Below are 22,696 nucleotides of genomic sequence, written 5' to 3'. Positions count from 1 at the left end.
TAGTTAAGCATACAGGTATCAAATACAAGGAATTCCTGTAGCACAATGAATGGGTGCTCTTGGTGCTTTAAAGTAATTGTAAAGTAAGTAACACTTTACAATAAGTTTCAATTTGTTAACATTAGTTAGATGGCTATCAAATACAGGAAATTCCTGTAGTACACTGAACAGGCAGGTATAAAAATTGTCCTTCTAGTGCTTTAAAGTAATTTTGGACACACTTTACAATAAGTTTCAATTCGTTACCATAAACGAAACTTATTGTAAAGCATATAGGTATCAAATACAGGAAATTCTTGTAGTATAATGAATGGGCAGGTGGAAAATGGTCCTTCTTGTGCTTTGAAGTAATTTCAGTAACACTTCACAATAGGTTTCAGTTAGTTAACATTAGGTAGATGTGAATCATGAATTAACAATCAATAATACTTTTACAACATTTATTAATCTTGGTTATTTGTTCATTTCTACAGATATTAATTCTCTACAGATTCTACATTTTAATTAGATTTTAAATTAATAGTACAAAATATCTTGAACCAATATGAATTAACAAATGAACAAGAATATTTTTTTTAATTGCTTAGATTAATAAATTCTGTTTATTAGTATGATACCTAAATTAACTAATGTTAACTGTAATTGTAAAACTTATTTTTTTAAAACTTCATGTAAAGTGTTACTTTAATTTGATTAAGAAAGATATTGAAAGACAAATAAAGCAAACAAAAAAATTTAATTAAAAAAGTGAAAAATTTTTTGACAGTCAAAGAACAGTGTCATTTGAAACATATTCACAAGATGATACACATAAATAACTACATGTTGATAACTAAATTAAGACTAAAGTAGAGGATAAAGAAAAAATGTTAAAAAAAAATCTGAATGACATGCCTTCCAATGCTACTCTCTCCAGTCAAGCTGCCTTTTCCTAGATATCTTTTCTTAAATATCTGACATTATACATCTATGAAGGTTCTCAAACCATAAATTAATATACATTAACTATATACATGTATTGAGTATATTCAATTTATATTGTATATTTACGTAAAGATACAGCTAAATAAGACCTTTATGAGGCTACATTCCCCCAAGGGTAAGATAAAACAAAATGACCATGTTAACGGCGGTTACACACACACACACACACACACACACACACACACCACAACACAGGGTAAAGGGGCCCAAAGGCTTTTTTTGTGTTTTGCATGTTTTCTTCTCAAATGCGTACCTCAGACACACAGACTCACTGGGAAAAAACTGGAGTGTTTTAACGCAACAGATCATCTCTACAGCATCCCGTCCAGATTCTTCTCGGCCGTCTCCTTGTCGCTGTCGGCAGTAGTCTCCTTAGGGCTGTAAGCGTTGTGATAGTCCTGCAGGATCGTTACGACGTCGTGATGGCCGAAATGAATGGCCTCGTCCATGGGAGTGTTACCCCACCTGTACAGGGATCAAACGGTAAGTTTAAAGCAGGGCTGCCCAAACTCGGTCCTGGAGGGCTGGTGCCCTGAAGAGTTTAGCACCAACCCTAATTAAACACACCTGAACCAGCTAATCAAGCTCTTACTAGGCATACTAGAAACTTAAAGGCAGGTGTGTTGAGGCAAGTTGGAGCTAAACTCTGCAGGACACCAGTCCTCCAGGACCGAGTTTGGGCAGCCCTGGTTTAAAGGAACAACATGTTGTGTGCGGTTTATTACTGTTTATTAGTCATTTCTTTGTGTGAAAAATAAAAAAACAAACTCAAATGGAAGTCGATGGGGTGAACATACATCACAAACTAATCTTAAAGATTCCTAAATGCATCTACTTTCGGAAGGCCACATAAAGTGCTTTTGCTTTCGCCTAGAAACACACAGCGTCTCCTTGACATGGCTGCCGTCAACACTACTGCTGTTCCTGAAACCACGCCTTCTTTCTTTGCTGAACATTTGGGCTGCATTATGCAAATATTTCCACCTAGTGAGGTAGATATGTGGGGGCGTGTTAGAACGAGCCGTTTTAGGGGGGTGTGGCATAGTCTTAACTTTGATAAAGAATATCTCTTTGGTTTTGAGACTTTAGTCTTTGCAACTTCAGGGATCTTATCTATGCACAATCAGCTTGTAACACTCCAAAGAGAAAGGAAAACTCAAAATCGCATCATATGACCCCTTTAAGAATATATGATTCATAACATTAAACTTCATAGATCAACTAAAAAAAAATCTTTTTACTCAATTTATGAAGCTTAAAATACAAGCTTCTGCTTTTAAACCCTCCAGTGCACTTGTACCAGAACTTCCATAATGGATTAATAAAGGCTGGTGCTCTTTTTTTCGTTGTCTTTTCCCCCTCTCATATATTTTAGTAATCATCATAAATTATATATAATTTGAAAGCTTAAAATTAGTTGAAAAGCTCAAAATTAATCCTGCGAAAACCCTTTTGAAATCGGACATTGCGTTACCATGGAAATGGTACTTTTAAATCTTTTAGCCGTATCCTCCCCCTTAGTGGGTGGTGTCAAGTGTCATATTACAAAATATATTACTGTATTTTACAATCTAAACTTTTTATAACCTTGACAAAATACATATCGTTGGAAAGGACTGAGTCTCAAGATTCCATATTTGGTTTTCTTTTGTAATAGAAGTAAAATTGAGAGAGGAATGTATACATTTGTGACAGAAAATTACATTTAAAAAAGCATTCTATGGAGTTTGGGAGTCACCCGGTGGCTATTTTTGGTATAACGCCTCAACAAAATCTCATAGGAACCTCTAATTTTTTTTATATCAACTTCAAATTTGGAACATAACTTATTTAGACATATGGCTTTAATTTTATAGCAATTTTGGATTAAAAGTATTTTTTACATATTTACTTTATATAAATGTAAAAAAATTTATTATAATAGAATTATAAATTAAATTGATAAAACTAATAAAACTTCAGCATTAATGTAAAAAAATTAATTTAATAAAAAATGATTAACTGTAACCACTGTGATAGTGTTACATTCACAATATTATACTATCCACAACTATTGATATGTTTTTCTTAACTGGAGAAAGTGTTCTATTTGAGATTTGTTCTATTTTGATAGTGATTTATCTATTTGATAAATTAACGGATAGTTAAGCACAATGAATTGACACATAAATGCATTCAACTATATGAAAATATGTATGAAAATATATTCAAAATGGCTGACAAACAAATCAAGATGGTCTCCGAGACAATTTCTTGAATACAACTTTGAGAACATACCATAATATTGCAGTTTTGCAACAGTCTTGTTATATTTTTTGACCTACCTTTCACATATAGGCGTTTTTAACAGTAATGTTACAAAATAGGATCTGTGTTGTAGTATTTCACATTCATACCTGTCTCTGGGCACTGGGTTCACCTTACAAGCCTCTAGGAGAAAACGCACAACCTCAGTGTGACCTGAAACCCACAAAAGGGCACATTAGCAAGATTTCCACTCAGCACATAGAGAAAATGAGGTCAGGCAGAGGAAACAAACAACTAGTCAGAAGTCTGGGGGTTGAAGCACATGATAATATCAACAGTTGCAGAGTTTGAGGAGTTCCTGGCACTCCACCTTCAGCAGCAGCTACATGAAGGGCCGTCCGAGAGTCGTAATCTCTCTGCTCCATATCCATCGACGATAGCGCAAACCTGCGCAAAATGCAAACATACATGAAGTAGGCAGAAACTCAAGGTTTAAATTGCAAATTGTGTTCAGAAATGCAAAAATAAAAAAAGTGACTTATTAGTGGTGTGGTACCTTCTCAGAGCTGACACGTCTCCTGTGTAGGCCGCAAACAGCAGGTTGATAACCGACTTGACCTGGAAGAAAACAGAGGAGTCGTTTGTGGTACATTAACAACATCAGGACGAAATCATAGCGTTGCCAAAGTCAACTTGTGAAACAAAACTAACACATACTTAAACAACAGTTTAAATGTTTTCAAAACAGGGATAAAGAAACAAAAAACACATAGAGATAAACAAAATTTGTGTTTATCAATCATTTATTAAACCGCATGACAAAATAAAAACAAGTCAACCTAGTTTAAAGGAGATAATCTTATTGGCACAAACAAATGGGTTTTAAAAAGTTGCACATTTTTCACATTAAGTCACATTTCATAAATTCAGTGATAATACTGAAATAAAGCCAGTCACTTGAAAGCAAGAATATCTTATAAATAAAATAAAACATCAAGTTCAAGTAGTCAGTTTAAATGATAGCAAGTGTAAAACATTTCTCAATGGGAAGTAACTTTTAATTCAGTACTTTTTAAGTACATTCATGGATTGGCACAGTGTCAGAAATGATAAGTGAGTCCTTAAACTGACAGTATAACGAAATACCTACAGTAAATATTTAATTCAAGTGAAAACTGGGTTACAGATGTAGATGATTTGAGCACAGGATTAAATTTGCATTGTGGAACCACTAGTCACACAATCTTTACTTTACCTGATCACAGTCGACCAGTTTCGCTCTGGTTAGCGTTAATCACTTGTTTGGTTTGTACTTATACAATGTCTAAACTCCTTCCTTTTATGATTTACACACAATAAAACATTGTGGCTGCTAGACTAAACCCAAAGGACTGGAATTTATAAAGTCACACTTTATACAGGCACAGATTTTGACTGTCTACATTAAACAGTTCTTTCAAATCCATTTACAAGCATTTCTTCACTTGAACCCCAATACTGCCTGAAATAAGTTAACAGAACCTGCACCAAAACTTACATTCAAAATACATTTAGACACATTTAAACATTTCGTTTAAACATTTAAACAAAAATTGACACATTAGGTAAAAAAGGGGGTCAACGAAAGAGCAGAATGTAATTATGTACAAAAAAAAACAAAACTGTAAACGTAAGGAATAGTTCTTATGAAGGTATTTGTTGGTTATGCATCAGTTTTCTTAGAAATGTTCTTGGAAAGATGTGTAATTTTTGAGCAGCTAGCAGAAACAAAAAGAACTGCAAAAGTACTTATTGTTTTCAAACAGGTTTCCTGAAATTTTCAGTCAAAACTCAACATTGCTGTGTTCGGTTGGTTCAGTAGCCTATGAATAATTTACTTCTCTTCTCAGAGGCCAGATATCTCATCACATTAAACAAGTATAGGAACAAGTATTTTAACGAAAGGTGGGGGAAAACAGTAAACATATGACGGTCTTAATTTTTACAGTTTTTAATCAAAATACAATGAACAAAGAATCACAATATTACTGTATCATTACCCAGATATTGATATCATATTGCATTGTTTGGGCCTTACTGATTCCCCTAATTGTAACATAAAAAAATTGCACGTAAGGTTTAAAGGTCTTTGGCTTGCTTTATAGTGTGCATTTCAGACAAAAAACTACAAAACCTCCACAAACAAACAAATAAATAACAAAACAATAACAAAAAAACAAAACAAACCAATCCCAACTAAAACAAAAACAACCAAAACAAAAAACAAAACCAACTAAACCAAAACAAAATACAATCCAATAAATTTTTTTTTTAACGAAAGGTGGGGGAAAACAGTAAACATATGACGGTCTTAATTTTTACAGTTTTTAATCAAAATACAATGAACAAAGAATCACAATATTACTGTATCAACTAAACCAAAACAAAATACAATCCAATAAATTTTTAAAAAAAAGGCAAAACAAAACACAAAATCAACTAAAACAAAGCAAAACAAAACAAAACAAACAACAAACCAAACCAAAAACAAAACAACCTCTCTAATGCCAAAGACTGAAGAACCAAAGAAAATGACTGGATGATGGGCTGACAAAACATGGAAGGAAGGGTGTGCGCTGTTGTCTCTTCTAGTTTCTTTCCGCCACGCTTTCCATCCTATAGACTACAGTGGAAGAACTGTCCTCGCTCGTTTCAGAAGGACAGATCTTTTTCCACACTTTGTCAGTGAGCGCTAGTTCCTTCTGAAGGCTTGTATAGTCCAGCGGTTCAAGATTCTGCTGCTGCTGTTGCTGCGGTTCAACCAATACGGACACGGATAGATTATCAGATTAGATTATTTCATTATTGAATTTGCTGCTTGGATTAGTATAGATGGCAGAGAAAGAAGAAAACAGGGAAACAGTGGAAACTTAAGCAAGCCAGTTAATCAGGTGTTATTTTTAAGTAAAGAGGCATAATGTCCATAATTATTTTATACTAATTATTTTATGTAAGTCAAGCAGTAAAATATTTAGCATCCTAAATTGAGGCACATGGATGGAAGTGGAGTTTAAAAGCAGAGAGTATGCTGGTCCTCCAGCAGAGGGCAGACAATGAAGAGGAAAAGAAATATGCATTTGCTAAGAGAAGTGAAATGTTCAATAATACAGTTTAACATTGCAGAATAGTTAGCATTATTTGGTTTGTCAGAACACATACATCAAAACATACGCGCACACTCTCATTGTCAAAGTAACAGGATCCTTTGCATAAGTTGCATCTAGAGGTGGGATATACAGTGGCCCCAAAAAGTTAATGGATGCTTAAGCCATGCTTAATACAAATTGAATTGCATTAGATAATAAACTGCATCATTATTTGTTTTGTACAACAACATTCAAATATTTAGAATGGTTATTGCCCACCCCTAGTTGCATCAGTTGCATGATTTCTGTGGTTGGAAGGTCGGATCTGTCACTCACCCGCTGGTCTCCGCCCTCTCGGCGTGGATCCAGTTTCTTGGCAAAATGCCGTAAATTATCATAGTTGTGGAAATTAAAGAGCTGGAGCAGATCCTGAAAGAAAAAGAAGACTTCAATCAATGTGAGCAAGAAAGCCACCATTGTAACAATACATAAGCTGAGATTATATAGATTTATTACCGTGCAAAACTGGATTCCTCGCACACTATTGCCCAATTTGTCAAGAGGAGGAGACCAACACATAATGCCCATCACATTGGGGACCACCAGCAGGATGCCTCCAGAAACACCTGATTTAGCCGGGAGACCAACCTACAGTACAACACACAACCTGAGTTTGTTGCAGACTGTGAACGTGTTTTTCTTACATTGAACATAAAACCATCAGACATTTCCCCAGGTGTGTACATGTGAAACTCACATGGAAAGCGAACTGTCCAGAGAAGTCGTACATGCCGCAGGAGTGCATGAGACTCAGAGTATCTCGTACAGCCTCGGGGTTCAGCACACGCTCGCCCGTGATTGGACAGAAGCCGCCGTTCGCCAGGGTAGCTGCCATCACACTGGCACTTTCGCAGGTTACCTCAATGGAGCACAGCTAAAGAAACAAAACAAAAACATTTAAATCATATATTTTCTGATATTTAAATATTAACATTTGCATACTGCATCTAAATATTTAATTGAAATAAATAAATACATATAATAGCACAGAATGCTTAAATACCCTCAGGCCACCCGAGATGTAGATCTTGGATCATTTGCTCCTATGGATCCTCTGCAGTGAATGGGTGCCGTAAGAATGAGAGTCCAAACAGCTGATAAAAACAATAATCCACACCACTCCAGTCCATCAATTAACATCTTGAAGCAAAAAGCTGCATGTTTGTAACAAACCAATCCATCATTAAGAGGTTTTAACTTCAAACCATTGCTTCCAGCTAAACTACCAGTCATTCCTCCAGTGAAAAAGTCCATCCCCTGTTGTCCTCTCACCTCAAAATCCACCAACATAATTGCTTACAACTGTTTTGGATTGTTTTCACTTGTAAACGGTGCTTGATCTGTGCAAATTTCTCTCCCGATTCAGACGAGACGACTATTTCACTGGAAGAAGCAATATTAAGGATAGAGGACTCGTATTTTAGCTGGAAGCAATGGTTTGAAGTTACAAATGTCTTAATGATGGATTAGTTTATTACAAACATGCAACTTTTAATCTAATTGATGGACTGGAGTGGTGTGTATTATTGTGATGTTTTTATCAGCTGTTCAGACTCTCATTCTGACGGCACCCATTCACTGCAGAGGATCCATTGGTGAGCAAGTGATGGAATTCTAAACTTCTTCAAATCTGTTCAGATGAAAAAAAAAAAAAAAAACTTGGATGGCCTGAGGGCGAGTACATTTTCAATTCTAATTTACATTTTTTGGTGAACTATTCCTTTCATTCTTTGTTGTAACTATTGAAAAAAATGGTGTAAAATACTTACAAAATCCTACAAAATCAATTTAATGTAGTAATGTGTTAATGCGGAAAATAAGTAACAAGTTAAATGTGGAATCTTTTTAACTTTCTTTAAGTTTGACTATTCAGTAAAATTTCAAAACAGTAACCATACTTTAACCAGCATATTTTTTCTGTATTTGTTACTATAAAAAAAATTTAATAATACATTTCTTAATTGTTGGAAGCCTACATGTCTATGCACATATTCAACATTCATTTCCAAATTGAAAAATTGTGTGCAAAAAAGGCTGTTTAACTTCTACTAACCTGGAAGTAAAGGTCCAGGATGGAGATCATATCTGTACCCTCTGGGAAACACTGGAAGAATGGGGGGGAAAAAATAAAAACTAATGTTTTTAGTGAATTGTCAATGGTCCCTGATTGCTATAAAATGTTTAAACGCATACCTTCTTTTCCTTCAAGTAGTAACCAATGGCAAAGTTTCTGTCACCTGACAGTCGCTCTGACTGAAACCTACCAACAACAAGAAAGTACTTACAGAAAGAACTTTAATTTTAAATGACAATAAAACAACTTTCTTCAATTTTCACAGATACTACTGGTAAATTTCATAAACAATTACAAAGAAATGGCAAGCAACAAACTTAAATGTGAATTTTTTTAATGCACTTCAATAATCTGCTTTATTCACAACTTCGAAAATAAATGTTTTCAGTTGATTGTGTTTTGATATTGATAGTTTTATTTAACATTTGATTACTTTTGTATTTTCAATTTTGAAATGTTCATTTGAATACTACTGTTAGATATTTGTACTCTATTGTTTGCTATTTGTTTCTACTGTATGTTGTTTATAATATAATTGACAGTTTACTTAAATATTTACTTAATTGAGAAATATCTGATATTGAGAATAATTAAATTTCACTGCTATCAGCATCAAAAAACACTTACGTAGCATTGCTAAAACCAACATATTCATTTCCTGCCAAGTTCTTCATAAAGTTCATCACCTAAAACAAAACACTTCCTTAAACACAGCAGCTCTCAAAATGATAAACAGTAAAAATCTAAAAAGAGTTATACTGTACTATTATACTTACATAGTCAAACTTCTCAGCGTTGCTTACGCTTTGCTGAAAGTCAAAAAGAAACTGCATGAATGTGTTATATCATTGAAACAAATTGTTTTGTAGAGTTACACACAAACTTCTTAATGCATAGCCATTCCGGTTAAAGGAAACATTATTAAACTAACACAATATTTATACATAGCCATTATAGACTGAGATTCTATAAATTAGATTGACAGTTGAAGTAAAAAAAATCTCTACAGCTTGAGAAGCATTTCAAATGAAGAATGGAAAAAATAAAGGATTCTAGCTCACTAGATTTGAGTAACATCATTGAAAGAAATAAAGGCAAACAGTGTTTGTGTCCAAGTAAGTACTATTATTGCTGTGGAATCACAAATGTAAGTTGTTAAAGGGGTGTGGAAAAATCTGACAAAACTAAAAGTTTAAAAAACACTAAATTGTCAAGTAATTTGAACTGTGTGCTGTCTGTAAGTATGTTTTAGTAGAGTTCTAAAGAAACTCATGTAATGCATTGATTTGAGGCTCTAAAATCATTTTTTTCCACATTGAAGAAATGTTTATTTACACACAAAAAATAGTACTGTATCTTACTAAATACTTGAATTTTTAAGTTAAAAAGACAAAAAATTTAAACAAAAATAAAGCTATTCTGAAGTAATTAAACAAAATTACATTAGATTTTCTGTCAAAGCAATGCATTTGTCAGACTTGCGCTAATGTAGCTTAGCGTTAGCTTGGTTTGAAATTTGTTCAATGAGGAAAAACAAATAAATGAAAGGGAAATTACCAACGTCATTGACCTGTTGGAGGGTCAAAATTTCCCACAGTTCCTAATGCTGTAAAATACGCAACAACAATAAAACCACAAAAAGCCTTCACACAGACATCACATATTACCACCTCGACAGGCCTGAGAAAGATGCGTATCATGCAGAGGATTTACCTTTAACACCACAAACTGTCATCACAAATTCATCAATTACTAAAAAAGTTAGCTTGTTATAAACACATACTTGTACATGTTTGCAATATTGTTTATAATAGTGTTAACAGGTCAACAAAGCCCTGCTTTTCTAATGGAGGTTTTAGCAAGGATGCTAACTACAGATTGTGACTATTTTCAAAATGACATTCTGACTGCTCTCAGAAGAATAAAAACATTTGATATTTATATAGCGTACTTTGTCTTCCTCTCATCTCTCGTTTTGTTTCTAAAGTGGTCATTCTTCAATCACATTGCTCTTTCAAATTCGTTCTTTCTCGCATCGGTTTGCTCTTTTTCCCTTATCTTCCCCCATCCCACTTCCGTTTCTCTCTTCAATATAATCCTTTCAGCGTGATTATTCATAACCTTAATCTGATGAGAGAGGGAAAGTAATCAGATTAAATCCATTCGTCCCTCTGATCCGTTCTCATGTCAAACATCCACAAACACATCAAGCTAAACATTTGGCAAGGCACTTTTAGGTTATCAAATTAGGAAAAACACAGGAATTCTCTTAAAGAAGCACAGCTATAGCAGTTTTGGGCCCCCATTTTATCAAAAAAGGATGTAAAGATGAGAATGTGGTTTACCTTGAGGAGAGAAGTGCAAACTATGGCGCCAGCGTTTACCATGGGATTATGAGGTTTATCTGAAAAAATAGATGAATGAATCAATAAACAAAGATGACTGTGAGCATATGAAGCTTGTTTTTGGAAACATTAAAGGAACAGTTCACCCAAAAATGAAAGTGTTCTGGAAATGTACTCACCCTCAGGCCATCCAAGATGTAGACGAGTTTGTTTTTTCATTGGAACAGGTTTGGATAAATTTAGCATTGCATCACTTGCTCATCAATGGATCCTCTGCAGTGAATGGGTGCCGTCAGAATGAGAGTCCAAACAGCTGATAAAAACATTACATTAATCCACAAACAATCCACACCACTTCAGTCCATCAATTAACATCTTGTGAAACCAAAAGCTGTGTGTTTATAAGAAACAAATCCATCATTAAGAGTTTTTTAATTTTAACCTTTGCTTTTGGCTACAATATGAGTTCTCTATTAATAATATTGCTTTTTCCAGTGAATCAGGAAAGAAATCTGCACAGATCAAGCACCGTTTACAAGCGAAAACAGTCCAAAAGAGTTCTAAACAAATATGTTGGTGGATTTTGATGTGAGAGGACAACAGGAGATGGACTTTTTCACTGGAGGAAGCAGTATTATGGATTATGGGTATTTTGGCCTCATGCACCAGTTTAATAAAATAAAACAAAAACCTTAACGATGGATTTGTTTATTACAAACAGGCAGATTTTCAATTCACTAGATGTTAACTGATGGACTGGAGTGGATTACTTGTGGATTATTGTGACGTTTTTATCAGCTGTTTGGACTCATTCTGACGGCACCCATTCACTGCAGAGGATCCATTTCTCCAAACCTGTTCAGGTGAACAAAACAAACTCATCTACATCTTGGGTGGCCTAAGAGTGAGTACATTTTTTTTTTTTTAGCAAATTTTCATTTTTGGGTGAACTATTCCTTTTTTTAGTTTTTGCATTATGAAATTACCATCTTCGTTAAGAAAGAGTTTGTTGAAACGCAGACCGCTGGGTTCCTTCCCTATAAATCGGTGCACGTATTCAGTGCCGTGATCGTGAACAGCAACTGCGTATTTTAATGGTTTCACGCACGATTGCAGACAAAATGGAACTTTCGTGTCACCCGCCGTGTACCTGTAACACACAAAACATCCAGTTTAGATTTTCAACAGAGCTCGGCATAAATGTTTGAGAAATCAAATTATGTTTACTAGAAAATATCAACAAAAATGAAGCGAAATCAAAACAATGTAGCAATTGTACTAAAGACAGAAATCTCACCGTTGGCCATCTACAGTGCACAGGGCAACGCCCCAGAGATTAGGGCTAAATTTAGCTAGCTGAGGAATGTAATCTGCCACCTAATACAATAAAAATGTGACAAAACAGAATGTAAAATAATCTGTAAAAAACGAATAGTATCAGAGATTCACACTGTGTTGGATTATTTTATCTTATAACTGTACCTGGCCACCCGACAGTGATTTAGCACTCTCATAAATTTGATCGATGTGAGAGGTGAATGACTGAAAGTCAGGAATGACAAACTTTTTCCGGAATGCCTGCGTTAGCAACACAATGTTGCTTTGCACACACCTGTAGGAAGAGAAAAGTGAAGATTATGATTTATCTTTATTAGCATCAGTATGTTCATCCAAATCCAAACAAACATGAACACTTACATAAAAAAAAAAAAGATTAAATACTGAATACAATATCGTCACTGACAACTACAATATCACTCAAAAAAATAATAAAAATAATAAAATCCCCCCAAAAAAACCCTGTATGATGCAGTGTTGTTTTAGTATTACTTAATCTACTATTATAGTTATTGTTTTTTAATTGGATTTTATTTTTAGATTTTCCATTTTCACTGTAAGTTTTAGTAATTTTGTTGTGTTTATCATTTGTATTTTTACGTTTTAAATAAGTAGTTGATGTAGTTTTAGTTATTTTAGTATTTAAAATTAAACTAAAAAAATTTTCAGTTAACCAAAATATATATATTTTTAATGGTTTTAGTTTTAGAAACAATAATAATAAACCTGATATGATGCTATGTTCAGGCCTTAAGCCATTTTTCTCTATTTTCTGAGTGAAACTAAATAATTAATATACTGCAGGACTATAACAGGCCTTTACAAACTCAGTGACCCCTGATTTGATGTGTCCTTGGAAAATGGCTGATCTATGAATGCTCATGCTTACATCCGTCACACGGATACGCTGTTTCCGTTCAGATCAAATCACAACTACGTAGGAAACAGATCCGGCGTGACGCAGCTGACAGAACAGCATACGCTGTATACAGGGTGATGCGGAGGAGACGAATTGTTGAATAAAGTTGTTGTTTTTTTTTTTTTTTGCGCACAAAAAGTATTCTCGTAGCTTCGTATAATTGCAGTTGAACCACTGATGTCACATGGATTATTTTACCGATCTCCTTGCTACATTTCTGGACTTGGGAACATTTCAGTTGCGTTGCTGTCTATGGGAGGGTCAGACAGCTCTCAGATTCCATCAAAAATATCTTAATTTGTGTTCCGAAGATGAACGAAGGTCTTAAGGGTTTGAAACGACATGAGGGTGAGTAATTAATGACAGAATTTTCATTTTTGGGTGAACTAACCCTTTAAGTAACGGCGACGGGTTTCAGCCATCTCAATAGTACACTGACTGCAGCAACTTCATGTTTGAAGGCTAAATATGTTAAATGGATGCTCAAAAATCATCCAGGAACTAGAAAAAAACAACAACACTACAGCCAATATATTCTTATTAAACAAAAAACTAAGTCAGTTGTCATTTCATCCTTTAAGCAAACAGGGTTAAGTTTAATATTGCCCATTTATTTACTTTTTGAAGAGATGTCGATCCAGAGCACCATCTGATGTGGTCTTCAGGGTGACTTTTAACATCTCCATACACTCCTTAAGACGAGGGTCTCCAGTACGCAGACCTGTGGCTTTCAGAGCCTGAAAAACAACAACATTTAGCCTAAATTTACAACAAATCTTGTGTTTTGTTTAAAACCCAATGAACTTGAAAACTGACACAACTATTTGGTCTATAAACCAAGATATGTGTTATAAGAGATACGGTAGCGATGGCCTTGCTCTTCTTGGCCAGCTGGTGTTTGGTTTTACCGTGGTAAATTTGTGAGCTGGAATTTTCTCCTGGCCATCTGCAATGGTGTAAAACAGCAGATCTTCCAGGCTGGGCAAAATGCCTGCCTTCCTTCTCCTGTGATGTGAACAGATACACAGAGAATCCAGTAAGCAGACAGAAAACTAAAATAGACGGTATACTCAACAAAAAGGGTTTATCAGCAGCAGGAGATGTCGTACTGAAATTCCATGTCATTTTAGTTTCAGAATTATTACTCTCAAAATGCCAGTCAGTAGGTTTCAGATTGGATAACAAAGTTGTTTTTGAATTAAACCAATTTCATCTTTGTCATTTTCAAAAATGTCAGACCCAAAATATACTCTATGCAAGTAAAAAGTCGCATTCTCAAAGTCTGCCATTAGGGGTGCCATTAGCGTCTTCTTCTTGGTCAGTTTTCTCTATTTTTTAAACTGTCAAGGAAGATCAACAGTTTGAGGAGAATCTTGCTACACAAGGTATTTAGAATTGAGTTAAAGTGATTAACTGTTAGTTAGCTAGATCACATCAACATAAGCATATCTGCTTATGGGAAGAGTGAAGGGAAAATGCTTTTACCCCTGACTGACATTGTGAGATCATCTGAAACCCATTTTTTTTCTCAGAAAAAAGGTTAGTCTGTTAGAAAAGGTGGTTATTTAACATTATTCAGGTTTGCGAAAGTTAACATGTTAAGCAGGAGCTAAGTAAAGCATTTGGGAATAACACGTCCAAGGACTTCCTACAGTAGATTCAGAAGTTCCAATGGATTGCATTCTGGGACAGCTACACAATACAGGCTTTGAAAGCACTCTGGTTTACAGTCTGACCACAAACCATCCAGAAATTAACTTAAGAGTGTCTGGACATTATTTACGTTGGTGGAAAAATACTGTTCTAAATACATTGTGGGTTGAAACAATGGCCACCAATAGCGGCTCAAGACCTTTGTGATGTCATTTCAGGATGATACATATGGTTATAGAACACAACACAGAATGGGAATGTTCTTCAGCGGGGAAAACCAAGCATAGCGTTTTGTAAGAAATAACTGGAAAAAAAAAAAACACCAAATAAAATGAACCAGATACTTACACAACAAATGCAAAGTATGCAGACAACCAAAAGAGAGAGAGAGAGAGAGAGAGAGAGAAAGAAAAAACAGAAATGAATGAGACATCCAGACATATAAAACACTGGAAAAATAAATAAACACATAGGAATGCATATGTATTATTTATGCAGTTTCTAAAAACAAACTGACCTCTGATTTAATTAAAATAGAGATACTAGGTTAGTTAATGACAGACCCACAAAGCGCAAATAAAATTAAAACAAAAATTATTTTAATTATACTACTAATTATACTATTGTTTATAGCTTTTGGAAATGACACAGAGGGGAAATAAATCTCAAAACATTAAAATTTTGGTTGATAAATCGGTTTTGGAGATTTCAGCCTACAGTCCAGACCAGTGCTGGGGAAAGTTACTTTTCATTTCATTTAATTTCTTTATAATCCACAATTAAACACAACGAAAGATGAGACTGTAACTTAGATTTAAAATCACATACGGAAGACACAGATCTCACAGATAAGGGAAGACTGTTCCATAGCTTAGGCTAGGACCGGACACTGCAAACATCTCTCAACTTCAATCTTGATCTTGGATATGACAGAGTAATACTGTCTGAGGATCGCAAGCATATTTAAAACTTTTAAAAGTAATACATTACAATATGGAGTTACTCCATAAAAAGTAACTAATTGCATTACTCAGTTACTTTTTATGGACAGTAATGCATTACGTTACTTTTGCATTACTTTTTTGTCACCTGGGCTGGGCTTGCTTATTTGTTTTTAATAACAAAAAACCAAAGGTAATATATTTGGCAATTGTAAAGGCCCTTTCACACCAAAAGTGAAATGAATAAGCCTCAGCCTCACTCCCCATTTCTCTTAACACAGGGACGGGCATGTCAGTGAATATTGTTGTATATTGTTCTAAATTTAAAAGTAATGCGTTACTTTACTAGTTACTTGAAAAAAGTTATCTGATTACGTAACTTGTAATGCGTTACCCCAACACTGGTCCAGACTATTGATAAAAAGCTATCAGACATACACTATTGTGTACAAACACAGCCAGCGCTCCGATGACCTGGCAAGGCATTAAACTAGGACACGTAACCTGACGAGAGCAGCCACCCCTCCCGTCCCAAAGGCGAGATAAGCCTTCACTTCCTTGCAAGGTCTCAGTTCTGATCCTCGCTAATGCACCACGCCAAACGTACTCTCTGATGCCGCTATTTTTACACACAAACACACTGGAAATAATCCACTTGACGACACAGCTAAATAAACACACTGTTTATTTGCTTTAATGATGGGATGAGTTACGTGCAGTGTTGGGGAGTAACTAGTTACATGTAACGGAATTACGTAATTTAATTACAAAATAAATGTAATTGTAATTAGTTACAGTTACTGAGAAAAAAATAGTAATTAAATTACAGCCCCAATAACAACTGGTAAAAGCGAATAACACAGACTCATCCGGGTAACTTAAGTCGGCGGTATACACTTGCTAGGAACAGTTTTTCTTGGTGGAAGCTTTGCGTTTTGTTAGCTAATAAAATATTAAAACTCAATTCAATATTATGTGTATAATTTCTTAATTCTGTCATCCTGGTATTGTGGACTCGCTCTCTCGTTTCATACAAACGCAGCTGCTGCCATTTTGTTTTGTACACTGTAATGGATTATAAGATAACTAACAAACTAGTACTGTAAGTATACTTAATTATACTTAATATAATAATACTTCATTATTAATATAAATACTTCATTATTTATGTTGTGAAAAGTGTGATAAAAGTGGTTTGACTGCACCGTATCCCTTAAATGTCCATCTAGTTTGAACTTGCCGCTTGCTAGCAACTGCTTTCTTCATGGAAGCTTTGCATTCAAATATTTCAACTCAGATCAGCGTTTCGTGTCTAATTATTTACTTTTGTGGCAAGCAGCCATGTAATAAGCAGGATAATATCCAGCCAGTTGTTATCGCAAAATAAAGATGTACATTATCCCTTACTTATTATAATCTTAATTCAAGTGATGAAGGATTTTGAAAGTCGGACAGTAATCAGTGTTGAGCATTACTGTAAGGTTAACCTTGCCTGGTTTAATTGTTTCAAAATGATTAACAGTTAAAAATATTAGAAATTTAGAAAAGTAATCAAAAAGTAATCAAATGTAATAAGTTACATTACTTTAATAAAGTAATTGAAAAGTTACACTACTTATTACATTTTAAATAGGGTAACTTGTAATCTGTAACCTATTACATTTCCAAAGTAACCTTCCCAACACTGGTTACGTGAGATGAGAAAAGTTGATTAGCATCCCCACTGGATTGCTTCTGAAATGTATAAACAACTATACTTCTATTTTAAAGTGTCACCATTTTTCAAAACATAATACGTCTACCTCTTATAAGTTTTTTTTTTTTCTTTTTTGCTAATCTACTTGTAAACAACGTACAGACCCTTATAAAAAGTACTGTGGTGGTACCACGGTACTGAATGATTACCATATTCAAGTACAATGTGAATATTTTAAAAAGAGTGTGTCTGTGTGGCAGGTAAAAAATGAGAGAAAGAGACATCGGCTATGTGTGTAATATTTGTGTATTTGTAAGAGAAGGTTTTATGTTTATGTGGGGAAATGTCTGAAAATGCCTCCAGAAGAATTGTAAACCATGTCAAAACGTCCTTGCGGGGACAGCTGTGTGTGTGTGTGTGTGTGTGTGTGTGAACACGTGAAATGATTCTGTAACAATATCTTCATTATCTTCTTCCACTTCAACGAGAATTGGTCAAACAACCAGCAAAACAGCTGATATTCACATAGAATCGCATGCTTATAGATCCACTGCAACATATTCTGGCCTGCAGCGAATAAAACACCAGAAAATGAACCAGCTGCCACAAACTGAAAAATACCGTGGTATGGTATTACCATGGTTTTCTAATCGAATATCCCACTATACACACAAAAAAAAAAACACAAAATGTGAAATGACTATTTCCATTCACTGTTCGCAGGATTCGTTTGGCTCAAGATGGTGGGCACAAACTGGCACAATTTCACTGCAGCAATGCATGCAGAGATGCCAGCGTGACACACACACACACACTGACTCATGTGTCAGCTGGTGCCGTCATGTTAGATAAACCTCGGATGTCAGAGAGTATGAGGTGATTCATTTTACACTCCCTTTAGTGTTCACAGGGTTTGCGTTGAGACCAACAAAAACCACTTAACTAAGTAAAATTAGCATTTATTTTAGTATAAATCTTTGAGTATGAAAATGGCATATGCACAATATATGGTTCGAATTACTGATATCTAAAAAGGCATATTTTTAAATGATCAATTGGAAACTGATATAACGATTATAACTGATATAAATATAATGATTACGATGATTACATTAGCGCCCACACTAAACGACGATAATGTTCTTTTTATTATAATCTCGCACTGCAGATTTGTCATCTGCCACTTTAAATGTGCGAGTTGGGTGGATTCTGATTGGCTGTCAAAGTTTTTATTGTTCATCAGCAAGAAAGAATCATTCTGAAAGTGATTCTAACGATATTGTTTCTCTGCGCCATTATTGTTATAATTGACCTCCGTATTCCAATAAAATTACAGCGATTATTAAAACTTTATAATTTTAGTTATCATTACAGTTTGTGATTGGTGTGAAAGGGCCTTCAGAATGTGATTTTTTTAACTCTTTTTGTAAGCTAGGTTTGTAAGTGCAGCAGAATTAGTGAACTTTTGGCGAAAATTTTCGGCCAAAATTGTAGAAACATTTACACCAAGCGAAACTCCCAATTTTGCTGATTCCTTTAGATATGACTAGATTTCGTTTGCAATTTTTTGCAGTGCAACAATAAATGCTATAATATTGGATAATATTTCAATGCTTGAGTTTATTTGAAATTTGGGATTCAAAATTGATCGGTAATCAACATTTAAAGGGGTCATATGATGCGATTTCAATTTTTCCTTTCTCTTTGGAGTGTTACAAGCTCTTGGTGCATAAAGAAGATCTGTAAAGTTGCAAAGACTAAAGTCTCAAATCCAAAGAGATATTCTTTATACAAGTTAAGACTTGTCCACGCCCTCCTAAAATCACGCCTGCCGGCCACTCCTTCGTTGAATCCGCCGGCCGCGCCGTTCTCAAGGCTGCCGGCCTCCGCTCACTAAAGCCCGGCACATTTCATTACACCAAATACACAAAATAATGTTTTTTTTAGCAACATCATATGACCCCTTTAAAGAAAAAAAAATTTACCCATATAATGCTAGGCTGCTCTGATTGGTTGCCAGTGTGTTGCTATGTGGTTGCTATAGTGTTCTGGAGATTAAATGTAAACATGGGATTTTTTCGCCCTGTTTATCGTCTGCCAGGTGAAAAATCAAAGTCATAACACCAATTATCTGGTGCAAATACATTTGAATAAACACGCTTTGTCTGGTGTAAAAATGAAGCTATCAAGAGGCCACATGCTGGGTAAACTCCCTCAGGACAGAAACCTGACACCCACGCATTACAGAGTAGAGAATAAGATCGAGGCCCTGCTAACATGCCTGAGAGCATTATATGATGCTTATGAACACAATGAAAGCGAAAGTTTGATGTGTAGAGAAAGAGATTAAAAGAATATCGGGTTCACAAATGAACTATTGGTGTGTTCAATCAATGAACCAATCAGCTGGGCTAAAAAAAGAAGGGCTGGCTTCACAGAATTAATTCAGCATCTGGCTGAATGTGAGGTTGCCAGTGACAACCAGTTTATGCCAATCTCTAATGATAACTACTAAGGTGTGTTCCAAATCCTAGTGTGCCGACTACATAGGCAACATTTTAGGCATCATATGTGTGATTCTGAAAAGACTGTTCTAAAGCAGTGTTTCTCAACTGGTGGGTCGCAAGACCGCTCTGAGAGGGTCACAGAGTGTGCAGATGAAGAAACAACATCTACAACAATAACGTAGGCCTAATTCTAAATGTTTTTCTGATGAGAGACTTTTATTTTGAAAGACGTGCGTGAAAGCTGTTGACACTTCTGTCAGATGCAGTTTTAAGAAAAGTGTGCCAGAGAAAAATGCGCTTCAGTATCTGCGGTCAGATGAGTTGTTTTCAGGCTTAATGTCTGTCACCATTTTATTGTTATTTTCGTAACTTGTTAAAAAATAACTGTTCTACTGTTGAGAACCACTGTTGTAAAGGAAACAATAATCATGCTACCTTCACACCGCCGGTGGCGAGAGCGTCAAAAGATCGCTCTGGCCGCGCTACCCACAACGCTGACCACCGGCGGCGAGAGCGTCAAAATTCGCTCTGGCTGCCCTGTAGACGCTCCACGATCGGTCTTTATTTAAAGGGGCCGCAAACATACCAAACAAGCGTTCTGATCTTGTGCAGACTTACCACAAAAAGGGTATAACCTTACACAGAGCCGTTGTTCACCGACAAGCTGCGCAAAACATGCGCAAAATATGATCGTGGTTTTGCGCAGCTTGTCAGTGAACAACGGCTCTGTGTAGTTAATGCTGCTCCATGTGAAAGCCCGCAGGTGATGGAGATTTACCGCTGATTAAAGAACCGGCTTTACTGACAAGATGCGCGTTAAATATCGCATGCGATTTATCGTGCAGCCCTACTTAATTTGGCTTAATTTTATGTGGAAATGCCAATCCCAGAATGCACTGCTCAGTGGAAAAATCCATTCAAGATGGTGGATGATATCCATAATATACTAATATTTCAATACAGTACTTTTAGTTATTCTAAAAAATTGTTTAATCTAATTAAAACAAACTATTTTACTTAATATTTACATATTTTAATGCTTAATGTATTACTGTTAGCTTACCAACATGCTAAATGCAAACTACTGAAAGCAATTGTGAATTAAATCTCCTGTGTGCGATTTGCTCACTTGAGTTTTATGTTGTTAGCTTAGCAACATGCTAACAGTAAACTTTCCTAAAATCAATTGCAAATCATGTCTCCTGTGTTACTTGCTTCGAGTATTAATGTTAGCTTAGCAACATGCTAACAGCAACTACTGAAATCAGTTGTAAATCAAATTCCTCTGTGCGCTACTTCCTTATTTGCGTATTACAATGTTAGCTTAGCAACATGCTAACAGCAAAATCTCCTAAAATAAATTTCAAATCATATCTCCTGTGCTACTTGCTTTTTTTGAGTATTAATGTTAGGTTAACAACATGCTAACAGCAACTCTACTGAAATCAATTGCAAATCGTATCTCTTGTGTGCTTTTTTTAATATTAACGTTAGCATAGCAACAAGGCTAACAACAAACTTTCCTAAAATCAATTGCAAATCGTATGTCCTGTGTGCTACTAGCTTTCCATCGATGTATGGTTTGATAGGACAACAATTTTAAATATTAAAATATACAATAATTATAACAGGAAAAACCCTTTAATTAAACATATTTTACAATTTAATAAAAATATTTAAAAATATAGAATTTCTTAAAGCTGTCAGCTTGATTTTAGAATTAGACAAGGATTGACATCATCAGCTGATTTTAATTAGTCTACCATTAATTTATGCAAATAAAGACTATTTTAAAAATAGAATAGTCAATACAGATTGATCAATTACCGATTCTTAACATTTGGTCTCCTCTCAAATATGTTGGTTAGAAATATCTGAAAGATTCTAGAACATTCCAAAGGTCCATTATCCTGATTCATACCAAGAAATGCATTGTTTCAATGTTAAAAAATGCTTCAAATGTATCAAAACCCACCCTTAAAAGCCCAACCTTTCCGATTATTCACAGAGGACATCAGAGACGCCTCTGGGAATTTGGCCCCCCCATCCATTGTACAAGCTCTTTCTCTTTGTGCACTCCTAAACCTAAACCTAAAGTCCTAAACTTCTAGACCACATTATAGTTCATCTAAAATATCTAAAGCTATAAATATACCAGAAAAATCCCCACATCTATCATCGTGAACTAGGCCTAGGAATCATGTGTAGGGAATGTGGGGCCCCCATATGAATGGATGAATGAAATCCACCCAATTTTAAAGTGAAACCAAACCTGCTATCAATAATGGAGATGTTCTATCAACACCCCCTCTATCAAGCAGGTTTTCAGCTCTACTCACTTCTCGTTGGCCGCATCTGTCTGCATGCACAGGGATCGTCTGTATGAAGACGCGCATCCTCCGGCGGCTGCTGTATTATCTGTATTATTTTTCCAAAGGCGCCTTAGACTGGGCTTGCAAAACTCCTTTAACGCCCTCGAGAACCTAAACTGTAACATTTCAAACTCGACAGGCTGAACAGAATGATTTCCGACAATAACGCTAGTAATATTACACCGTAGGTTATGTGAATGTCACTCTTTTAGACAGCCGTGCCGGTTTCTTCACTCGTCTCTCGGTGCGTATTGAGTATTCACGGGACAGAATCAAATCCGCCCATTGAAGCGCTGCTCACAGTCCATTGGTCGCAGTGACGGCACAGCAAACGATGATTGGCTTAGACGGGCGTCAATCATCATTATGACGCCAATCACTTCCCTGCGCTTGATGACGCATTTCAACGGTCATCAGCATCGTAAATCCTCCAAA

General features: G+C 35.4%; 1 protein-coding gene across 4 annotated transcripts; it reads right to left on the bottom strand.

Annotated features, from left to right (window-relative positions):
* Positions 1 to 1,279: 1,279 nt before the first annotated feature.
* Positions 1,280 to 22,527, bottom strand: LOC107739327 (glutaminase kidney isoform, mitochondrial-like). 4 transcript variants are annotated; one of them, XM_016551414.1, is made up of 18 exons: positions 22,229 to 22,527; positions 14,001 to 14,097; positions 13,711 to 13,829; positions 12,318 to 12,447; positions 12,133 to 12,212; positions 11,822 to 11,985; positions 10,836 to 10,894; positions 9,267 to 9,299; positions 9,118 to 9,176; positions 8,610 to 8,676; positions 8,470 to 8,520; positions 7,114 to 7,290; positions 6,873 to 7,004; positions 6,693 to 6,785; positions 3,788 to 3,849; positions 3,602 to 3,678; positions 3,381 to 3,444; positions 1,280 to 1,449 (listed from the first exon to the last, which is right to left on the bottom strand). In XM_016551414.1, the coding sequence occupies exons 1-18, from the start codon at positions 22,384 to 22,386 to the stop codon at positions 1,296 to 1,298; spliced, it is 1,776 nt and encodes a 591-aa protein (XP_016406900.1). In that variant the 5' UTR covers positions 22,387 to 22,527; the 3' UTR covers positions 1,280 to 1,295. The 4 variants fall into 4 exon arrangements, with proteins under 4 accessions (XP_016406900.1, XP_016406901.1, XP_016406902.1 ...); XM_016551415.1 differs by having other exon boundaries at positions 14,001 to 14,091; XM_016551416.1 differs by lacking the exons at positions 1,280 to 1,449; positions 3,381 to 3,444; positions 3,602 to 3,678; positions 3,788 to 3,849 and adding an exon at positions 5,749 to 6,020.
* Between the last annotated feature and the right edge of the window lie 169 nt (positions 22,528 to 22,696).

Source organism: Sinocyclocheilus rhinocerous, unplaced genomic scaffold, assembly GCF_001515625.1.
Source record: "Sinocyclocheilus rhinocerous isolate Xijiao unplaced genomic scaffold, SAMN03320098_v1.1 scaffold945, whole genome shotgun sequence".
NCBI classification, from domain to species: Eukaryota; Metazoa; Chordata; class Actinopteri; order Cypriniformes; family Cyprinidae; genus Sinocyclocheilus; species Sinocyclocheilus rhinocerous.
The sequence above is the reverse complement of the archived record's forward strand: the minus strand, read 5'-3'. Positions and strand labels throughout refer to the sequence as shown.